The sequence below is a fragment of the Lynx canadensis genome, chromosome D4 (assembly GCF_007474595.2).
Source record: "Lynx canadensis isolate LIC74 chromosome D4, mLynCan4.pri.v2, whole genome shotgun sequence".
NCBI classification, from domain to species: Eukaryota; Metazoa; Chordata; class Mammalia; order Carnivora; family Felidae; genus Lynx; species Lynx canadensis.
This window is the reverse complement of record NC_044315.2, coordinates 8,274,197-8,295,963: the sequence shown is the minus strand read 5'-3', so window position 1 is coordinate 8,295,963 and position 21,767 is coordinate 8,274,197. Positions and strand designations below refer to the sequence as shown.

The following is a 21,767-nucleotide window of genomic DNA, read 5'->3' as shown; positions in this document are numbered from 1 at the left end:
TGATTTGCCTATTCTGGATGTTTCATGTAGACGGACTCATCTTTATGAGCTTCTGTCACTCATTTCACTCAGCAGGTTTTGTGGTTCACCCATGTTGATGCACGTATCAGCACTGCATTATTTTTGTGGATAAGGTAAATACGAACGATGCCCGCAATATTCCATTGTACGGATGTACCACATTTTGTTTTTCCATTCATCAGGTGATAGGCATTTGGGTTCTTTCCACTCTGGCTATTGTGAATCGTGTTGCTATAAACATTCATGTCCAGGGGCGCCTGGGTGGCGCAGTCTGTTAAGCGTCCGACTTCAGCCAGGTCACGATCTCGCGGTCCGTGAGTTCGAGCCCCGCGTCGGGCTCTGGGCTGATGGCTCGGAGCCTGGAGCCTGTTTCCGATTCTGTGTCTCCCTCTCTCTCTGCCCCTCCCCCGTTCATGCTCTGTCTCTCTCTCTCTGTCCCAAAAATAAAATAAACGTTGAAAAAAAAAATTTACGTCCAAATAGTTGTTTGAATGCCTGCTTTCAATTCTTTGGCATGTATAATTAGGGGGTGGAATTGCTGGGTCATATGGTGGTTCTACCAAAGCTTAATTTTGATTCTCGTTTTTGACAAGCCTTCTTAAAATGGTCTGAGATAATAACATGCTGCTGGCATTACCTTGTCTCTAAAGTCAATGTGGTTCTGGAGGATGGCTCTGTGGTAAGTGGCTGTCCTCACAAAATCTTGCATCATGTTCTGCTGCTGGGAAATGCAGCCATAAAACTGTGGGGGAAAGACAAGGACAGGGACAGTCAACAACCCATAAGTCATCACCTTCATGCACATATGGTTCTGAGAGCCACCTTGGTCAAGGTAGGCTTAACCTAATACACAGGCAAGCTGAGGCTCTGAAAGACAGTGACCTGTCCTTCTTAGCTCTGTTTGTAAGGTCTAGAACTGTAAGTGGACCCCAGACTTTCAGCAGCTGCTTCACGAGATAGATTCAAGCCTCGATGTTGGTCAGACAAGTAAGTGCCCAGGGTCCCTCCTCAAAGCAGAGGCTATGAGGGTCAAGAGTAACCGCGATAAGAGAGAGAAAGGCCAGAGGCAAAAGGGATGTCCCGAATGAGTCTCATGAGCCAGTAGAGAAAAATAGGACTTGGACAGAGGTCTTGAGTGAGAGCGGGAGGAGAGCAGGAGGTAGTGACGATGACCATCCTGATCAGGCAAGCCAGCCCTCTAGCCCGCTCAGGTGTATCCGCAGGTGTGCGTCACATGGAAACTCAGTTCCACCCGGAACAACTTTCCTGACCTGGAAATACTGCACGGCCGATGCCTCTTCTGTCCGCTGGCTGAACACCGAGGACTCCTTTTTCTCATTCCGGCAGCTTTTCAAGGTATTTGAAAATGAGCTGAGATCTGCAGGGACAAAAAGCAGACCCGTTTCTACACGGAGGGAAGCACAGAATTCACCACTACGCTCTTTACAAAATTCTGGGAAAACAGTAGAGGATTCAAAGGGCAGACGGCACCTGGGTGGCTCAGTCGGTCAAGCATTCATCCAAGTCTTGATTTCGGCTCAGGTCGTGATCTCGCAGATCCTGGGTTTGAGCCCTGCATCGGGCTCCACGCTGGCAGTGCAGAGCCTGCTTGGGATTCTCTCTCTTTCCCTCTCCGCCCTCCCTGGCTCATGCCCTCCCTCTCTCTCTCTCTCAAAATAAATAAACTTATAAAAAAAAAAAAAGAAAGAAAGAAAGGGCGCCTGGGTGGCTCAGTCAATTGAGCACCCAAATTCAGCTCAGGTCATGATCTCACGGTTCATGGGTTCGAGCCCCATGTCGGGCTCTGTGCTGACAGCTCAGAGCCTGGAGCCTGCTTTGGATTCTATGTTTCCCTCTCTCTCTCTCTGCCCCTTCCCTGCTCACGCTCTGTCTCTCCCTCTCAGAAAAATAAACATTAAAAAATTAAAAAAAAAAAAAGAAGATTCAAAGGGCATGTTCATCCCCAAACACACACATGATAAGGAACGGCAAGGTGGCTATGGGTGCCACTCTGAGATGTGACACCCTTATGTACACTTGTCACACATATTTGCATTCACCAATATCACATGAGAGAGCTTAATGGAACACATAGAGACTGGGCTCATGGGATCCTCCTCGTCCCACATTCACAAAGCTAAACAGGTTTATTCTAAGTAAGTCCTCTGGGGAAGGTGATTGTTGATAAGGAAAAAATATATATGTGAATACAAAATGTGCATATAATGGATATATATACATATGTATATCTATATAATCTCATTCTATTGTAACAACAGGGTTCTTTTTCACATTTCTCTAGGTGCACAGAGAAAAAGGAAAATAACTGAAGATATGTGAATACAAGGCAAAGCTTTCTATTATTTGAGGAAAAAAATACGTAAGTGAAGGCTCAAAAAAAAAATCCCCAAAGTGGTATCACTAATAGCTAACACAGCCTACAAGGTTGTCAAGTTTTGTGACTTTTGCCTTAGAAATGTCTTTGAGGGGCGCCTGGGTGGCTAAGGTGGTAAAGCGTCTGACTTCAGCTCAGGTCAGGATCTCACGGTTTGTGAGTTCGAGTCCTGCCTCAGGCTCTCTGCTGTCAGCACGCGGCCCACTTTGGATCCTCTGTCCCCCTCTCTCTCTTCCCCTGCCCCATTCTCAGTCTCTCTCAAAAATAAACACAAAATTTTTAAAATAATTTAAAATTTAAAAATTTTTCAAAAATGTTTAAAAAAGCAAAAAAATTTTGCATAATTACAAAATCAGTATTTGAAAAGTGTAGAACATTCACAAAATGCAACAAACCCAAATGAAGAAAATAAAAATAATCATCTCATTATGCAAGCTATTAATTACTGTTCACGGTTCAGTGTATATTCTCTTGGTGTGTGTGTGTGTGTGTGTGTGTGTGTGTGTGTGTGTGGAAAAATTCCTCTTTGCACAATTTCATCCCATTATTTTATAAATACATCTTTTAATTTAAGAAAGTATCGGGGCACCTGGGTGGCTCAATTGGTTAAGTGTCTGACCTGATATTGTCTCAGGTCAGGATCTCACGGTTCGTGGGATCAAGACCCATGTCAGGCTCTGTGCTGACAGTGGAGCCTGCCTGGGATTTTCTCTTTCTCCCTCTCTCTCTGAAAATGAATAAATAAACATTTAAAAAAAAAAGAAGAAGAAAAAAGTACATGAATAACTTCCCGCATTTTTAAGTAGTCTCTTGACATGACTGTTAATGGATGTATGTTTCAGAGGGACATGCCATTTCCCTACAGTTGGACCCCAAGTCCCTACCCTGGCGTACTATTTTGGGATGACAGAGCCCAGCATCTGTATCTTTAACTCTGTCCCTGGTGACTCTGATGACAAGACATTCTTGAGAACTCCAGTTAACAGAACCTCCGTACAAAATAAGTATCCTAACTCTATATTACAGTAAAAGAGACTCTAATTCTTTACGATTTCCTCCTACGTGGGCAATCAACAGACGAATCGGTATTTCTGTTCCCCCGTGACATTTACCTTTTGGCTGTTTTCTTTTACAATTAAAAAAAAAAAAACTCTGTAAATAATGTGATCATATGAAATTTAACAATTCAGAAAAGAAAGCCCAGAAGCAAAAAGAATTCCGAGGTATAACCACTAATAATATTTTGGGATAAAATCTCCCAGTAATTTTTTTTCATATATTTTTATCTCTCTCTGTATTATTTACAATAGTACTGAACTCTCCTGTTTTACAACCTGTTTTTTTCTTTTTTCCTTTTTTTTGAGAGTGCGTGCGCGCATGCCTGTGAGTGGGGAAGATACGGGGTAAGGAAGACGGAGAATTTCAAGCAGGCTCTGTGCCCAGTATGAGGCCGGACACGGGGCTCGATCCCATGGCCCTGAGATCATGACTTGAGCCCAAATCAAGAGTCGGATGCTTAACCAACTGAGCCACCCAGGCCTTCCTATAGCCTGCTTTTTCATGAACAATAGTTAGCTTTTTCTGGTCAGTACTTTTCATATAGAATCTCTCAACTACACATAAAGCTATAGAGCCCATTAATTATGGTTTCCTTTTGGTCTTGTTTTTCCGGTTTGTTCCCAGAGGCAACAGTTTCACAGACTTAGGAGATATTAATTTCAACAAGATTTCTAACCATGTTCCTTCAAATTTTGGACCTAATTATTTCCTTGTCAACTTCTACAGGGGGTCAAAAGTACCAACTCTATTCAACTACAATTTTCTATATTTGCATTTTATTCCCTTCAAAAGACATTGGGTACTATTTGGAAACTTCAAAAATGTTTTAAAACTTTGTTAGATAAAAGCTTGCAATAAACTGGGTGTAAAAAGGGAACACACCTCAACACGGCAAAAGCCATACATGACAGTCCTTCAGCTGACAGCGTACCCAACAGTAAAACATTGAAAGCTTTTCCTCTAAGACTGGGAACGAGACAAGGATGCCCACTGTCGCCATTCCTTCTTAACAAAGTGTTCGAAGTCCTAGCCAGAGCAATTAGGCAATACAAGGAAATAAAAGGCATCCAAATTGGAAAAGGAGAAGCAAAATTGTCTCTATGTGCAGACAACATGATATTATCTATAGAAAACTCTAAAGACTCCACCAAAAAAACTGTTATAACCAATGAATTCCGTAGAGTTGCAGGATACAATATCAATATACAAAAATCAGCTGTGTTTCTAAACACCGACAATGAACTACTAGAAAGCAATCCCACTTAAACCTGAATCAAAAAGAATAAAATATTTAGGAATAAACGGGATCAAGGAAGTGACACCAGCATCTACATGCTAAAATCTGTAAGACGTTGATGAAAAAAGTTGCAGATGACACAAATAAGGGGAAATATATCCTGTGCTCATAGTTTGGAAGAATTAATATGCTGAAAATGTCCCACACTACTCAAAGAAATCTACTGATTCAGTGCCATCCTATCAAAATTCTGAGGGCATTTTTCACAGGAAAACAATCCTAAAATTTGTATGGAACCACAAAACCCCCAACAGCCAAAGCACTCTTTAGATAGAAGAACAAGGCTGGAGGCATCACACTTTCCGATTTCAAACTATATTACAAAGGTGTAGTAATTAAAACATTATGGCATTGTCATAAAAACACACAGATGAATGGAACAGAAGAAAGAGCCCAGAGGTAAACTCATGTTTATATACTCAACCGAAATTACAACAAAGAAACGAAGAAGGTATAATGGAGAAAGGATAGTCTCTTCAATAAATGATGCTGGGCAGAGTGGACATCCACACGCGCCTCTGGATATCCACTGGACCCCTTACACCATGCCCAACAGTCAACTCAAGATGGATTAAACTGTGGAACGTAAGATCTGAAACCGTAAAGCTTCTAGAAGAAAATGGGGTAAACACTTCAACATTGGTCTTGGCAATGATGTTTTGAATTTGACACCAAAAGCAAAGGCAACAACAGGAAAAATAAAGAAGCGGGATGACATCAAACTAAAAAGCTTCTGTGCCGCAAAGGCAATACCAACAAAGCGAAAAGGCAACCTACAGGATGGGAGAAAATATTGGCAAATCACACATCTGATAAGGAGTTAATATCTAAAAAATATATAAAGCCCCACAGTCTGAAAAAAAACTAATCAATCTGATTAAAAACTAGGCAACGGAATTGAACAGGCACTCTTCCAAAGGCATGCAGATGGCCATCAGACACATGAAAAGACGCCTCATATCGCTCATCATCAGGTAACGCAAATCGAAACCATAGCGAGACATCACCTCCCACCTGTCAGAATGGCAATCATCAAAAAGCAAAAGATAACAAGTGTTGGTGAGGATGTGGAGAAAAGGGAGCCCTCGTGCACTGTTGGCGGGAATGTAAACCGGTGCAGCCGCCACGGAAAACAGTAAGGAAATTCCTCAAGAAGTTAAAATAGAACTACCATCTGATCCAGCAATCCCGCTCCTGGGTATATAATCCAAAAGGAAGTGAAATCATTATCTCAGCAATGTCTGCACTCCCATGTTCATTACAACGATATTCACAGTAGCTAAGACAGGGAACGAGCCTAAGTGTCTGTCAACAGATGAATGGATAAAGATGTGAGAAATACTTTATGTTAATATATATATATGTATATTACATATTATATAATATCTGTTCCCCACAATGAAATATTATTCAGCCATGAGACAGAAGGAAATCCTGCCATTTGCGACCACATGGATAGAACTTGACAGCATTATGCTAAATGAAGTAAGACAGAGGAAGACAAATATAGCACGTTATCGCTTACACGTGGAATCTTCTTTTAAAAAGTCAAGCTCCTAGAAAGAAAGAGAGAGTAGAAAAGTGGTTGCCAGGAGCTGTGGGGCAGAATAGGAAAGGGATATAAATGTTCAGCTACAAGATGCACAGGGTCTGAGGATCTAATGTGTAACATGGCGACTACAGTCGCTAACAGTGGATTGTATAATTGAAATCTGCGGAGACTACTGAAATGTTCAAATGTACCAAAAAATGAAATGAAATGAAATGAAATGAAATGAAATGAAATGAAATGAAATGAAATGAAATTTCTCAGACATACTAGAAAAAATACCAGAAGATATTAGATAATATTTACCCAGCTCTGGTCTCTTGGCCCCTGTCCAATTCCCTCTGATCTCACAGAGACAGCCAGCTGTGGTTTGTGTCACCCATGTGTGAGTTCTTTGAATCCTGGGCATCTAAGCTGTTTGGGCTTTCAAAGCCTACAGTAAATTCATTTGTTCAACACACAGTCTTTTGAATATTCTCAACCGTCTCCATACTTTGGGGGAAATCTGAGCTCTTAATACAGCCAAAAATAAAGGGTGCCTAATTTAGCAAACAGGATGCGTGACAAGTGGAAAAGTATCATTTTTGGTTAACACACAAGATTATGACTATCAAGTAACACGGCTAGTCTTGTGTCACTCACCAACTGACTCCAAAGGAGACAACCGTCTCCAAAGGAGACGACGGCAAAAGAGAAGTTCCAACAAAGTTTTAGGTTACAGCAGTATCCATGCAACACATAACCAGCCTTCCAAAATAAACAGTAATTGTATCTATCAGCTCTATTATGTTTGCTATTTGCAAAATCCAATATTATTACACTACCGACACTACAGTCACAACTCTTTCAGTCTCTTGTGTAACAAGTTTACGATGTATTTATGGGATTTAGAAAGTAAGAAGCATCCAGGAAAGTGCAGGAAGCAGCATCAATTAACTCCTGCCTATGATGATTTCTGTCCCAATGGCTGCCAGGAAAATGTTTTCTTTACAAGCCACCCTTACCTTTACTTTAAGTGGTTAAATGAATATGTACAAATAAAGAAAATGTCTGTGTTCCCATGCGAGGTATGAGGATTTTTTAAAAATTTGTTGTAATTATTTTTTTAACGTTTGTTCAGTTTGGAGAGACATAGAGAGACAGAGCACAAGCAGGGGAGGGGCAAAGAGGGAAGGAGACACAGAGACTGAGACAGAGACACAGACACCGAGCTTCCCAACGCGGGGCTCGAACCCACGAACCGCGAGATCACGACCTGAAGGATTTTTTTTAAACACACTTTTAAAAGGACAAGAAATTTAATTGTTGACTTCTCCCTCCCCTCAGTGTCCAGAAGATAGGACTCTGGAGGACACTGTGTTAAACGATCCAGGCCCCTCTAACAAAGTGCCGTAGAGTGGGTGATTTATAAACAACAGAAATCCATCTCTCACAGGTCTGGAGGCTGGGAATTCTGAGATCAGGGTGCCACGCATGGTCAGGCCCCAGTGTTGCAGACTGCTCACTTCTGGCGGTGTCCTCACATGGTGAAAGTGGTAAGGGACCTCTCCGGGGTCTCTTTTATAATCACTTCCCAAAGACTCCACCTTCAAATACCACCACATTGAGGATGAAGTTTCAAAATATGAACTTTGGGGAGACATAAACCTCCCGTCTGTGGCAATTCTCAGTGGAGGACCCAAAATGAGACGCAGCCAGACGCAACTTCTCTTCCTTGATTCTCCAAACTAGGGGGAGGGACTTTCGCCAAGAGGAGCGAGGGAATCTTTAAATCCAGCAGATACTTTTGCCTTTGGAGAACATTTTGGCAAGAAGCACCTTTTTTTTTTCTTTTTTTTTTTAATGAAAAAGCTTTTTGATCTGCAGGCATCATTTGTTTACAAGATGCCATTCATTCTGTAGGGCCGGGAAGGCTCCCAGAGGAGAGAAAAGAAAGGCCCGCTGTTTAGAACATAATTAAGTCTAAATGGATGTTCACGTTTGCATATTGGCTCCTTCCGGCAGCTCAGGGTAGAAAAGGTGGGAGGAGAGGGGTCAGAACCAGGGCTCTGGAATAAAGAGGTCCCAGTTGGGTAGATTCCAGAAGCGAAGCACAGGGCGGGGCATATAGGAAGGAGGAAATGCCCTCTATTCCTAACAAAAGCCAAGTCCCTCCGGCAAGGCATGAATCGTGAGTCAAAAGGGGACTTCTTTCAAAGGACACACTTATCCACACTGTTTGTGAAGAGGGCAGCCGCTCTGGCTTAAACCGCCATGTTTTGTCATTTTCACCACAAACAAAAAGATGCAATTTTCTCTACCACGTAGATATTAACCGTGCTACAGCCATGGCTCTCATCATTTTCCTTGGATTCTCGAGCTCGATTTCGGCTTCTTCGTACCAAGCCATTACTTTTCAATTTCAGCATGCAGTCATACTCGCGGATCAATAGACTGCGGAGATTCACCGTTTCCTTATTGTTGTTCCTTCCAAAAGACCAGATTGAAGGGATCTGTTTTTGTTTGCTCGCTTCTCTTAAATAGCTGCTATTTACAAGAGATACTGTCTGTAGTGCTTTCCATGCAGAGTTTATTTACCAAGCATCTTTCTTTGCAGGAAAGGGTAATACCTGTCTGACTGCATCACCTGTTCTGGCCACATGTCCCAAAATTGTACCAGAAAATACACAACTGACAGTATGATAATCGCGGTGTGGATTTCTCCTCCTCCTCCTCCTCCTCCTCCTCCTCCTCCTCCTCCTCCTCCTCTTCTTCTTCTTCTCTTCTTCTTCTTCTTCTTCTTCTTCTTCTTCTTCTTTTAAATAATATGTCAAACTCTAAACACTAGCAGACATGCTTTGGGGCTATCGTGACTCATTTACCGACAGCCTCTTTTATTTTTTTCTCGAGCTCATCAGCTCAAGTTTGCCAAATCAAGCTCAGCGCGCTGGGCACCTAAGGAAGCGATCTATTTTCCTGCAGTCAGTACACAAAGGAGACAACAAAGCAACGACTCGCCCCATTCAATTCTCCTTCCCCTAGCTTCACGGTCTGGGTGCCCCCCTCTCGGGATGGAAATGGGTTAGGGAAGACTGCACTGTTCCTCCCATCTGGGCAGAGCTGGACAAACAGGTGTACCCATGGGGGCATCACTCAAGCAGTATGGGTAGGAGGCCAACAGCTGCAAGCTGGTCTTCTCTCTGAACATAACCCCCACACGTATACTTGCAGGGGACTCTGCTGCTGAGTGAAATTCAACTGAAGGACGGCCCTTCTTATTTCTCATACAAGCAGGTTTTCTTAGGAAAGTAGCAGAAGGATTTAGACCTAAAGTAGATTCCTTGAGCGGTCGACAGAGCACTATTACAGGATACTGGCTATTTCTGGGGCGCTTGGGTGACTCAGTCGGTTAAGCGCCCGACTCTTGATTTCGACTCAGGTCATGATCTCACGGTTTGTGAGTTCGAGCCCTGCGTCAGGCTGTGCGTTGACAGCGTGGAGCCTGTTCGGATTCTCTGCCTCTCTGTCTAGTCCTCCCCCGCTTGCCCTCTCTCTCTCTCTCTCTCTCAAACCAAATAAATAAACATTAAAAAAAAAGGCACTGGATATTTCTATTGTACGCATGGGAAAACTAGACAAACAGACGGCTTCACCAAACGTCCAGCTAATTTCTCTCTCGTACTGTTTTTGTCTCCTTTTGGGGTAAAAAAAAAACAAACAACAAAAACAAAACAAAACTTGTCAGCATTCCTTGAAAGCAACTGCCAAATCAGCCTCTCTCAAAACAAAAGTACTGAGGCACTCTCAGAAACTGAATGTTCGACTCGCTTTGCTTTTCTCTCCGAGCCTTGCGATTTGCAATCCAAACCTGTAATTCATGATCCATATACCACTTACCTAACACTATTTTTGTCCAACCAAAACATTAGTACAAGGCACTGGGGAGAGCCATTCGGGAGTATTTTCTATACTTGTTACATCTATAAATCTTTAGAGACTTCTGCAAAAAAAAAAAAAAAATGGGTCACAAATTTTATCAAGTTTCTGAGGCGATTTTCATGCATATCTTAAAAACCAATTAAACACTTACTGAGATGATCAGCATTGACCTAAACATGTGAAATGGCCTCACCATTTGTGAAGGTAGGTTTGGAGGGAGGTTCATTCATTTGTTTGAAGGTTGAGCCAAGTCCCTCATCCCCGTGGGATCCTCATCCTCCCGCCCTGGTGCTCCACCGCCGACAGCAAAAGCCCAGAATCTAAGCACTGTGTGGTCTCCAGTAAGCAGAAGGAACAGGGGTCAGCCTTGGACAGAGGGATAATTGACTGACCCCACGCAGGACCAAGATTCTAAGCAAAGGACATCAGTGAAAACTCGTTGGTTGGCAAGTGGTGGAAATTCAGCTAGGTTGAACTGAAAGAGAAATGCTCCGGTTCACAAAACTGACAAATCAAGGATTAAAATTCCATTTTCAGGAATGGCCGTGTCCAGGATCTCAAAGGATAGCGCTGAGACACCCTCTCTCTACCTCTCCCTCTGTTTCCTAGCTCTGCCTCCCCATCTTTCTATCACTGTCTCTTTCCCTCTTTCTTAATCCCTATTTCTCGCTTCAGGCTTCACGCTCAGGAGGATGAGATGACCCATCACAGAACAAGATTACCACCAGCGTCTCGGGAACGACACCGCAACCACCCCAGCAGAGCCAATCTTTCTAAAACGTTCCAACAAAAGCCCCAGACCGAACCTCATTGAACCCTGTTCAATTAAAGACCCATTCCTGAGTCCGTGGTTCTGGCCAGGGGTCCGTGCCCATTGACCAGACTCGAGCCAGCCCTGTCTGAACCCAAAGGAAAACTGGGCTTCTGTCAGCAGAAGAAAGAAGAGTAAGGACAGACCAAAGCACAGCTGACCAGTGCTGAGAGAGAAGTGGAAACATGACAGAATAAATGGGAACGGGAAGTACAAGGGAGAAGATCTGTGTGCCTCAAGGGGCCAACTGGGGAAAGGTGAGCCATGGAAAACACACATTCAGCTGTGTGGCTTCTGCAGTGTTTGAGCTGTGGCTAGCCCAAACCCAGGTTTTGCTCCCAGCAGCAGACTGAGTCAACACTTCCGGTCCTGGATCATGTTGCAGCCCTGATGTGGCACGTTTTTACCAGCTCCATATTGCTGTCCACACTCGCTGAGAGTATCTGGCCCTGCTCACACCTCCTGGCATTCTGTTTCTACCACTGGATTCCCATATCCCACCCAGCAGAGCATCGGATCCTGTGTCCCACCTTAGTTAAGAATGAGTTGCCGGTGGGGCGCCTGCGTGGCTCAGTCGGTTGAGCGTCCGACTCCGGCTCAGGTCATGATCTCACGGTCCGTGAGTTCGAGCCCCGCGTCGGGCTCTGTGCTGACAGCTCGGAGCCTGGAGCCTGTTTCGGATTCTGTGTCTCCCTCTCTCTCTGCTCCTCCCCTGTTCATGCTCTGTCTCTCTCTGTCTCAAAAATAAATAACGTTAAAAAAAAATTAAAAAAAAAAAGCATGAGTGGCTGGACAGCAGGGTCACGCAGGCTGAAGAAAGAGACTCAGATGCCGTTATACAGTGGATGGGCTCTGGGACTCTGAAGGGAGGTTATCCTGCAGAAACTACTGATTGCATTCCTTTTCACACCCAAAAAAGTTCTGGAAATAGATGGTTACCAGACAGGAGGTGGGTGGGGTGGGCGGGTGAAACAGGTGATGGGGACTAAAGAGTATGCTTATCATGACAAGAAGAAAAAGAAAAGGGGGCGCCTGGGTGGCGCAGTCAGTTGAGCATCCCACTTCGGCTCAGGTCATGATCTCGCGTTTGTGGGTTCGAGCCGCACGTCGGGCTCTGTGCTGACAGCTCGGAGCCTGGAGACTGCTTTGGATTCTGTAACGCCCTCTCTCTCGGCCCCTCCCCTGCTCATGCTCTCTCTGTCTCTGTCTCTCTCTCATAAATAAATAAAACATTAAAAAAAAATGTAATGACATTTAACAACTTTAATCAACGTTTAAAAAATTTTTAACGTTTTATTTATTTTTGAGAGAGAGATAGAGCACGAGCAGGGGAGGGGCCGAGAGAGAGGGAGGCACAGCATCCGAAGCAGGCTCCAAGCTCTGAGCTGTCAGCACAGAGCCCGACGCGGGGCTCGAACCCACAAACGCAAGATCATGACCTGGGCTGAAGTCGGATGCTCAACCGACTGAGCCACCCAGGAGCCCCTTAAAATCAACATTTTTATGGTTGCTCATGCCATATTCCCTACATTCTCCAAACAACTAACTCTGGGTACGCATTAATATAATCCAACATAAAATGTTAAAAACTAGAACAGCAGCCTGTACTGTCAGAGCATAATGTTCAGGCTACTTCATTTAGCCAAGTGAAAACTTAGCATAATAGGTAGACAAAAAAAAAAAAAAATTCTCTCTGGGATTCTCTTTATGTATTATCTGTAAATGGATGAGACAGAAGGACCCTAAACTCAGTTGAGCACATCTGTACCTGTTCCAAGGCACAGGAAAGAAGGTACTTTGTACCTGACAGACTTGAGATTTGAAGTCACATAAAAAGACCACTTCAGATGACAAGGAGCATCTTTTGCTTTTTCAAAACAACTTAAAATTTTTTTTTAATGTTTATTTATTTTTGAGAGAGAGAAAGAGAGAGACAGCACAAGCGGGGGAGGGACAGACAGAGAGGCAGACCCAGAATCCAAAGCAGGCTCCGAGCTGTCAGCACAGAGCCCGACGCGGGGCTTGAACCCACGAACTGCGAGATCATGACCTGAGCCGAAGTCCAACGCTCAAGCGACTGAGCCACGCAGGCGCCCCAATACAACTTTTTTTAAAAGTTTATTTATTTATTTTGAGAGAGAGGTGTGGGGCAGAGAGAGAGAGAGGAAGACAGAGAATCCCAAACAGGCTCCACATGTCAGCACACAGCCCGACTTGGGGCTTGATCTCATGAATGATGGGCTCGTGACCTAAGCTGAAATCGAGAGTCGGACACTTAACCAACTGAGCCCCCCAGGTGTCCCACAATAGGGGACTTTTACTTTTTTTAAAATTTTTAACGTTTATTCATTTTTGAGAGACCGAGAGAGACAGAGCATGAGTGGGGAAGGGGAAGAGAGAGAGGGAGACACAGAATTGGAAGCAGGCTCCAGGCTCCGAGCTGTCAGCACAGAGCCTGACGCGGGGCTCGAACTCACAGACCATGAGATCATGACCTGAGCCGAAGTCGGATGCTCAACCGACTGAGCCCCCCAGGCGCCCCAACAGGGGACTTTTAGATCGAGCTTTTAAGATCTCAAAGCTAGCTCTTTGTAAGATCTAGCTCTTTTCCACTCAAACATGGATTTAACAATAATACTACACAGCTGTGCTACCTTACAATGAATTATTCTTGTCTTCCTTTTTTATTTATTTTTTTTTTGAGAGAGAGAGAGAAAAACTCACCTACGGTGGTTTTCTCAATGACACGAATCTGTAATTGGCTGGAAGCAGGGATATGCACGTGCCTCCTTCGTAGCTCAATCTCTTTGCTATTCTGTTGTTTTCTCTTTCACATTTATATAGCTGGTTCATTGGGTGCAAAATGACTGAGCACAGGCTAAATCCAGCCCTCAGGCATTTTTAAATTTGGCCATCCTGTGTCTTAAAAACCAGAAAAATTTCACAGGAAATGTGAGTTTCTGGCTAAAAGTGTGCATCAGGATATCCCTGGGTCTGAATTTCTCCGTGGCAACAACCACCACAAGGGAAGGAGCTGCTGTCGTGTTTTGAATGCAAACGGACCTCCAGGTGGCCAAGGCGGCAGGCTTCTCATATTTGCAACCGGCCCTCTTCGGGGCACTTCTGTCCCCAGCCTGGGCCCTGCTGGCATTTGAGTCTGTGCTCCCATATCCCCCAGGATCCACTAGAAAATTAAGTGGACAGCAAGTCTGCAACTTAAAATATCAACAACCCCTCTTCTATTTCCAAGCATCATGAAATCAGAAAAGCTACAGAAAATGACAGACGAAATTTTACCATGCTACCTTTTCAATCACATGTTAGTTTCATTTCGAGCTTATAGAAGAAGCTGTTGATCTTCTTGGCAGTGACTTTACTTGGCTATTTTGTGCAGATGCTCAAGAGAGCACATTCAGACTCTAAGTCTACAGCTCTTAGATAAGCTCTAGGGATGGGGCAGGATCATTCCTGAACAACTCACCTTCCCAGCACTGTGGGGCTGCCGACTGTCCTGAGTGTCATTTCAGCTGTGAAGATGAGTTTCTATCAGGGCATCTACCTCCACTAACCCTCCCCTACAGCTAGAGGTGATCTAGGACCTCAGGAGTGTGACCTCCATAGATGAAAAGCAATCCTGCCCAGCAAGGATGCCCATAGCATGGCCTGCATTATCATCCTCTCCTCACAAACTGGCCCAACCATCTACTTCCATGAGAAACGGGCCCAAGCATCTACCTCTGTGATAAGCAACCAATGGGTATAGTCGAGTTGAGTGAACGCTCCTTGGTCGACATCCATCTGTACTCTCCTCATATGGAATGGTGTATACCATGGACCCAAAGTCAGGAGGATTACACTCAATGATATTGGTTACAGGCAGTGTTTTCATGGCCAAAGCCAGCAGGTGTTGTGTTTTTTTGCTTTGTTTTTGTTTGGTGTGTGTGTGTGTGTGCAGGGGGTGACTTAGCTGAAGCTTTAACTACACGCCAGCTCTCGAACGAGCACTGAGCTTAGAACTCTTGATACTCTCATTTGAAGGATGTTCCTCATATGATTAGGGGCCCACGCTGAGAAACTTTCTTCAGATCTAATGCCAAAAGGAGCTTTGCTTGATATAGTCTGCCTGCTGGCCACTGCTCTGCCCCTGTGGGCATTGGGAATCTTGTAAATTGATCACGTTTGCCCTTCTGCTTGGGTGCCAGGATGCTGAGAGCCAAAATCCTGGGTCTGCAGTAGTATCTGTGGGTCCTGTGCTATGCAGATTGGTGTTTTAATGTCCTCTTGGCCTCGGTTCTCCGTGCTTTCTAGATTTTCCCTGATCTTGAAATGTATGGATTTTAATTTTCTTACAGAAATATGCGTGGGGACTCCACTTTCATGGCGGAAGAAATCGGGAGCTGGATTCACGGATGGAGGACGGACAAAAAGATCGATCTGTTGATTCCGCCGTTACGATATGAAGATTTGACAGACTGGTTAAATCGGTCTGCAACTTTCTGCCTCACTTTCCACACCATAACCACCCTCCCCCTCCCCCGGCTCTGAGCAGCAAATACAAGGACTTTGGAAGCAACAGTGTTGGTCCCATATGCTGAAAGCAGATGGGAGCTGCACTGTCTTCATAGTAGCATCTGCCCAGGAACCAAAGTGAAGAGGAGGAGGCTGGGGGAAAGAGCAGGAGGGGAGGTAAACACAAAAGAGCAATCAGGAGTGGAGAAGAGAGATACTTCCTGCTACCAGTCTCAGCCACGGTTAAAAAGCAAGCACATATTTATGAACTGCTCCATTTGATATTTTCACATTCGCGGTGTTGTTTAATTCAATCCCCACTGCCGGGAGGTGTTGTGATCTCTGCTGTACAGATGAAGGTGAGATAGAGACACAGTTTCCTCCGAGTCGAATTAGCGAGGCCAATGTTTATTGCCCCTATCAGCATCTGCATTCCAGAAAGTGGGGAATTCTGAAACACAGGACTTTGTTTTTTCTTTTTCCTTTTCCTTTTCTTTTGTTTTAGAGAGAGAGGGAGAGAGAAAACACCAGAGTGAAGGAGGGGCAGAGAGAGAGGGAGAGCAGGACATTCTTGAAGAGCATGTTCTACACCGGAGGACAAAAGGAACAAAGACAGAATTCAGAGGTACTAGACCGAGGTGACATAACTAACAGAGAAATGACTTAGCTGCAGCCAGAGAGACTGACTACACAGAGAAATATTTTTTTTTATGCCCAGCACTACAAAATCATGACAGCCACGGCTTTGACGTGTGTAAATGCAGAATTCCCTTCTTTGGAGACTAGTTTTCCATTATTCTAGGTTGGGAAAATTATGCCCAAAACTTTTCAAAAATACTCGAGCTGATCAATAACTGTCCGTATAAAGCAGGTAACTACCAATCACACAATGTATGACTTATCACAGTAAAGCAACAAGAACGCCAAGTTTACAGCGATGTCAGCATCAGACCTGAGTAACACATCCCTTGTGTCTACCGCCCAACCCATCCCCCAGCAAAGAGTTGGCATCCACGCATGGCCTAAAGCACCTTCGTGGGAGCTGTGGGATCTAGCCCTGTACACAAAAAGACAGAGGCAGAGTCTCACCCCACCACGTGTCAGGTGCCAGGTACAAAGATCTTGGTTCCAGCAATGGACCCTGCAGGGACCTATGAACTAGCGCCAGCCCTTCTCAACTGTGGTCTGAGAGTCCCCAAGAAAACACTATCTTGGATAATCACCTATGGATGAGAGCACTTTTGTGGAAATCCAGGTTTTCAGTGGGTACGTGTCAACACACTGTCAGAGCAAAAAAATAAAATACGAATTTGGACACACTGGAGGGGGTAAGAGGAACAGTCTGACTTTACCCACATCGCTCCTCTTCCAAGAAAGCACATCTTAAGGCTAGGAGAGATCTTCTTGCCCATGATTTCTACCACGGGGGAAAGTGAGAGTGTGTAAGTTCCCAGCTTCTCCAGCTGTGCAGAATGCTGCCAAAGATGTTCACTTCTTTTCCACCCTGTCCAGACTACCGAATCATGAGAAGCATGACTGGGAATGGGAAGAGACTAGGAGAGCGGCAGACAGGGCTCACAGAGGGCATTAAAGGGACAAGAATCCTACGAACTTGGGTTATGGACTCCATCAAGAAGCTCACTAACAAGCTGCTGGAGACATCTTGCTCACGGATCTCTGCAGATGGTCCACAGGCATGTTCAATGCTCTGCATGACTCAGTCACACACACCTCCCCACTATGGCCAGCTCTCTGTGTGAGCTCCTGATGGTGGCAGTGAGGGCAAGCTCCGGCAGGTGGCTGGTGAGCATGTAGAAAGCCAGCCCCAAATCGTGGGCCAAGAAGAGACCACACACTTAAGCTTGAGCATCATCTTTTGGGAAACAAAGGAAAACCATCAGTACTTGACCTCGAGCATCGCAAGATTGAAAGAAGAGATTAAGGGTTAAGAATTCTCGGGGCGCCTGGGTGGCTCAGTCGGTTGAGCGTCCGACTTCAGCTCAGGTCACGATCTCAGTCGGTGAGTTCGAGCCCCGCGTCAGGCTCTGGGCTGATGGCTCAGAGCCTGGGGCCTGCTTCCGATTCTGTGTCTCCTCTCTCTCTGCCCCTCCCCCATTCATGCTCTGTCTCTCTCTGTCTCAAAAATAAATAAACATTAAAAAAAAATAAAAAAAAAAAAAGAATTCTGCCACATAAGGAAACAAGAAATGTAGAGCAGGTATATCCACAGAAGGTCTAAGACAGCCTCAGAATCCTTAGCAGGACTGATGGAAGGTATTTCTCTCCCAGTTAGTAAAGACTGGAGTAGGTGATACTTCTTCAAATGTGAAGACAGCTACGCTGCAAATTTCAAGGAACATGAAAAATCAAGGCCATGTGATATCACTGAAGGGTCACAATAATCTTCTGGTAACCAATGACAAAGACTAGACTATGATTTACCCAGTAAATAATTCAAAATAGCTGTTTTAAAGAAACTTAATGAGCTATTGGAAAACACAGAAAGATAATTCAATGAAATCAGGAAAATAATACATGAACAAAATGAGAAGTTTAACAAAGAGGCAGAAATCATAAAAAGAATCCAATAGAAATTCTGGGCTAAAGAATACGATGAGTTGAAAAAAATGCAATGGAGAATATCAACAGCAGACTGGATAAAACAGAAGAAAGAATCTGTAAGTTACAAGACAGAACTTTGAAACTGTCTGGTCAGAGGAGAACAAAGAAAAAAGAATGAAAAAGAGTGAACAAAATAATATACATAAATGAGGGTACCTACATAAATTTATATGTTTGATATTTAAAAAACAAAGAGTGAACACAGCATATGTGACCTATAGGATACCGTAAAAAGAAAAAACGTGCAAATTACTGGAGGTCCAGAAGGAAAGAGAGGGAAAAGATGGCAGAAACCTTCTTTAAAGGAGTAAATCTCCTTTCCTCTGGAGAGAGACTTGGTATCCAAGTTGATGACATCCATAGTACCAAATAAACTCAAGGTGAAAGAATCCTCCCCAAATATATTACAATAAAACTGCAAACCAATCAACGAGAATTTTATTTTTTTAATTTTATTTATTTTTAGAAAGGCAGAGACAGCATGAGTAGGGTAGGGGCAGAGAGTGAGAGAGAGAATCCCAAGAAGGTTGTGCACTGATAGCCCAGAGCCCGATGTGGGGCTCAAATTCACGAAACCATGAGACCTGAGCTGAAACTAAGAGTCCGGCGCTTAACTGACTTAGCCCCCCAGGTACCCCAAAGACAGAGTATTTTAAAAGCATGAAAAGAATAAAAAGCTTGTAACTTGCAAGGGAACCCCAATTAGAATATCAGCGGATTTCTCAGCAGAAACCTTATGGGCCAGAATAGAGTAGGAGGATATATTTAAAGTGCTGAAAGAAAAAACTACCAAGAATACCCTATCCAGCAAAGTTATGCTTCAGAAATAAAGGACAGGAAAACTTTTCCAGACAGAGAAAAACTGAGGAAGTTCACTGCCACTAGACCTACCTTATAAGAAATGCTGGAAGGATTTCTTTATGATGAACTGAAAGAACACTAATTAGTAACATGAAAACATACGAAAATATACAATACACTAATTCAGAAATACTGTCATTCTATCATATGGCAGGGTGTTAACCACTTAATACTAGTTTAAGTGTTAAAGGACAAGAATACCAAAAATACCTACAGCGGGGGCACTTGGGTGACTCAGTCGGTTAATCATCCGACCCTGATTTCAGCTCAGATCATGATCTCATGGTTGGTGAGACTGAGCCCTGACTCGAGTTCTGTGCTGACAGAGCAGAAACTGCTTGGGATTCTCTCACCCTCTCCTCTGCCCCTACCCTACTCGCATTGTCTCTGTCTCCCTCTCTCTCAAATAAATACAATTTTAAAAAACTATAAAAAAAACTTGGCTAGGATATAATGACATCCAAACCATTTAAAACATAACTATAGCTATAACAATTGTTAATGAATACACAATATAAAAACAGGTAAATTGAGACATCAAAACCAAAACATGGGGAAAGGAGGCTATAGAACAGTTTTGTGCAATTGAATTGTCGGTGTAAAATTGCCTGTTATAAGATTTTTTTTAAGTTTATTTATTTTGAGAGAGAGAGAATGCGCACATGCACGTGATCATGGGGGGCAGAGAGAGCGAGCGAGAGGATGCCAAACAGGCTCTAAGATGTCAGTACAGAGCCCAATGTGGGACTCAATCCCATAAACCATGAGATCATGACCTGAGCAGTATTCAAGAGTTGGACGCTTAATCAACCGAGCCACCCAGGTGCCCCATAAGATGTTTTATGTAAGCTTCATGGTAATTATAAAGCCAAAACCTATAGTAGATTCACAAAAGATAAAGAGAAGGGAATCAAAGTATACCACTACAAAAAAAAATCATCAATTTACAAAGGAAGACATTAAGAGAAGGAACAAGGAAATACAAAACAGCCAGAAAACCATCAATAAGATGGCATTAGTAAGTCCTTACTATCAACAATACCCCACCAATAATTACTCTAAATGTAAATGGATTCATTTCTTTTTTTTTTGTTTCTAGTTTTTATTTAATTCTGGTTAGTTAACATATAGTATAATATTAGTTCCATAAATGGATTAATTTCTAATTAATTTTCAATCAAAAGGCAGAGAGTGGCTGGTTGGATAAGCATATGCAAGTACATGCGCGCGCACACACACACACACACACACACACACACACACACGGCCCAACTATATGCTGCCTACAAGAGACTTATTTCAGCTTTAAGGAAACACCCAGGCTCAGAGTGAAGGGGTATAAAAGGACCTCCCATGAAGGGGAAACCGAAAGAGCACCGTATCTGTAGTTAGAGCAGAAAAAGTAGACTTTAAGCCCCAAACCATAAAAACAAAGGAAGTCATTATAAAATGATAAAGGAATCAATTCATCAAGATGATATAACAATCATAAATATATATGTACCCAACATTGGAGCGCCTAAATATATTAAGCAAGTACTAGCAGATCTGAGGGGAGAAATAGATAAAAATACAATAATAGGGGACTTCAATTTCCAATTCTCACTTCAATACCCACCCAGACAATCAATAGGGAAACACTGGATTTAAACTATACTTCAGATCAAATGAACATAATAGACATCTATAGAACATCCTATCCAATGGCAGAATATACATGCTCCCCAAATACCCACAGAACATTCTCCAGGATAGGTCATACGATATGTTACAAAACAAGTCTTGGCAAATTTAAGAAGACTGAAATCATACCAGTATCTTTTCTGACCACAAAAGCAGGAACTAATAATCAATAAGAGGAAAGCTGGAAAAGTCACAAATACACGGAAATGAAACAACACTCTCCTAAACAACCAATAAGTCAAAGAAGAAATAAAATATATTGATACATACAAAAATGGAAAACATACCAAAACCTACTGAATACAGCAGAAGCAATTCTAAGAAGGAAGCTTTAATGATAACTACATAACGAAAAAAAGATCTCAAATAAACAACCTGACTTTACACCTCAAGGAAGAACAAAATAAGTCCAAGGTTAGAACAAAAAAAGCAAATATCAGAGTATGAATGAAATAGAGAACAGAAAAAAAATTACATCAATGAAACTAAGAGCTGGGTTTTTATTTTATTTATTTATTTATTTGTTTATTTATTTATTTATTTGAATTGTAATTTATTTTATTTTATTCTATTGTTTTTATGAAATTTATTGCCAAATTGGTTTCCATACAACACCCAGTGCTCATCCCCAAAAATGTCCTCTTCAATACCCATCACCCACCCCCCCATCAACCCTCAGTTTGTTCTCAGTTTTTTAGAGTCTAAGAGCTGGGTTTTTAAACAAACAAACAAAATTGGCAAAACTTTACCTAGATTAGCTGAAAAAAGATGACTCAAATAAGTATAATCAGAAACGAAAGAGGAGACATTGAAACTGATATCACAGAAATACAAAAGGTCATTAAGAGGCTACTATGAGCAATTTTATACACGAACAAGGTGGATAGCCTAGAAGAAATTCCTAGAAACAACCAAAGTACCAAAAGTGAATTATGAGGAATTCGAAATCTGAAAAGACCAATAATGAGTAAGGAGATTGAATCAGTACTAAAAAAAAACCCTCCCAACTAAAAAAAGCCCGGGGCCAGATGGTTTTTCTGGT

The 21,767-nt window shown here is 42.9% G+C and overlaps 1 protein-coding gene across 1 annotated transcript in view; it reads right to left on the bottom strand.

The window, feature by feature from the left end:
- LOC115499948 (histone-arginine methyltransferase CARM1-like) overlaps positions 1 to 21,767 on the bottom strand; it is a 248,160-nt gene that overhangs the window by 96,532 nt on the left and 129,861 nt on the right. The window contains exons 6-7 of the mRNA XM_030294235.1: positions 1,293 to 1,399; positions 659 to 763 (exon numbers count right to left, since the gene is read on the bottom strand). Coding sequence (XP_030150095.1) covers positions 659 to 763; positions 1,293 to 1,399 — 212 coding nt within the window. The remainder of the gene's footprint in view (positions 1 to 658; positions 764 to 1,292; positions 1,400 to 21,767) is intronic.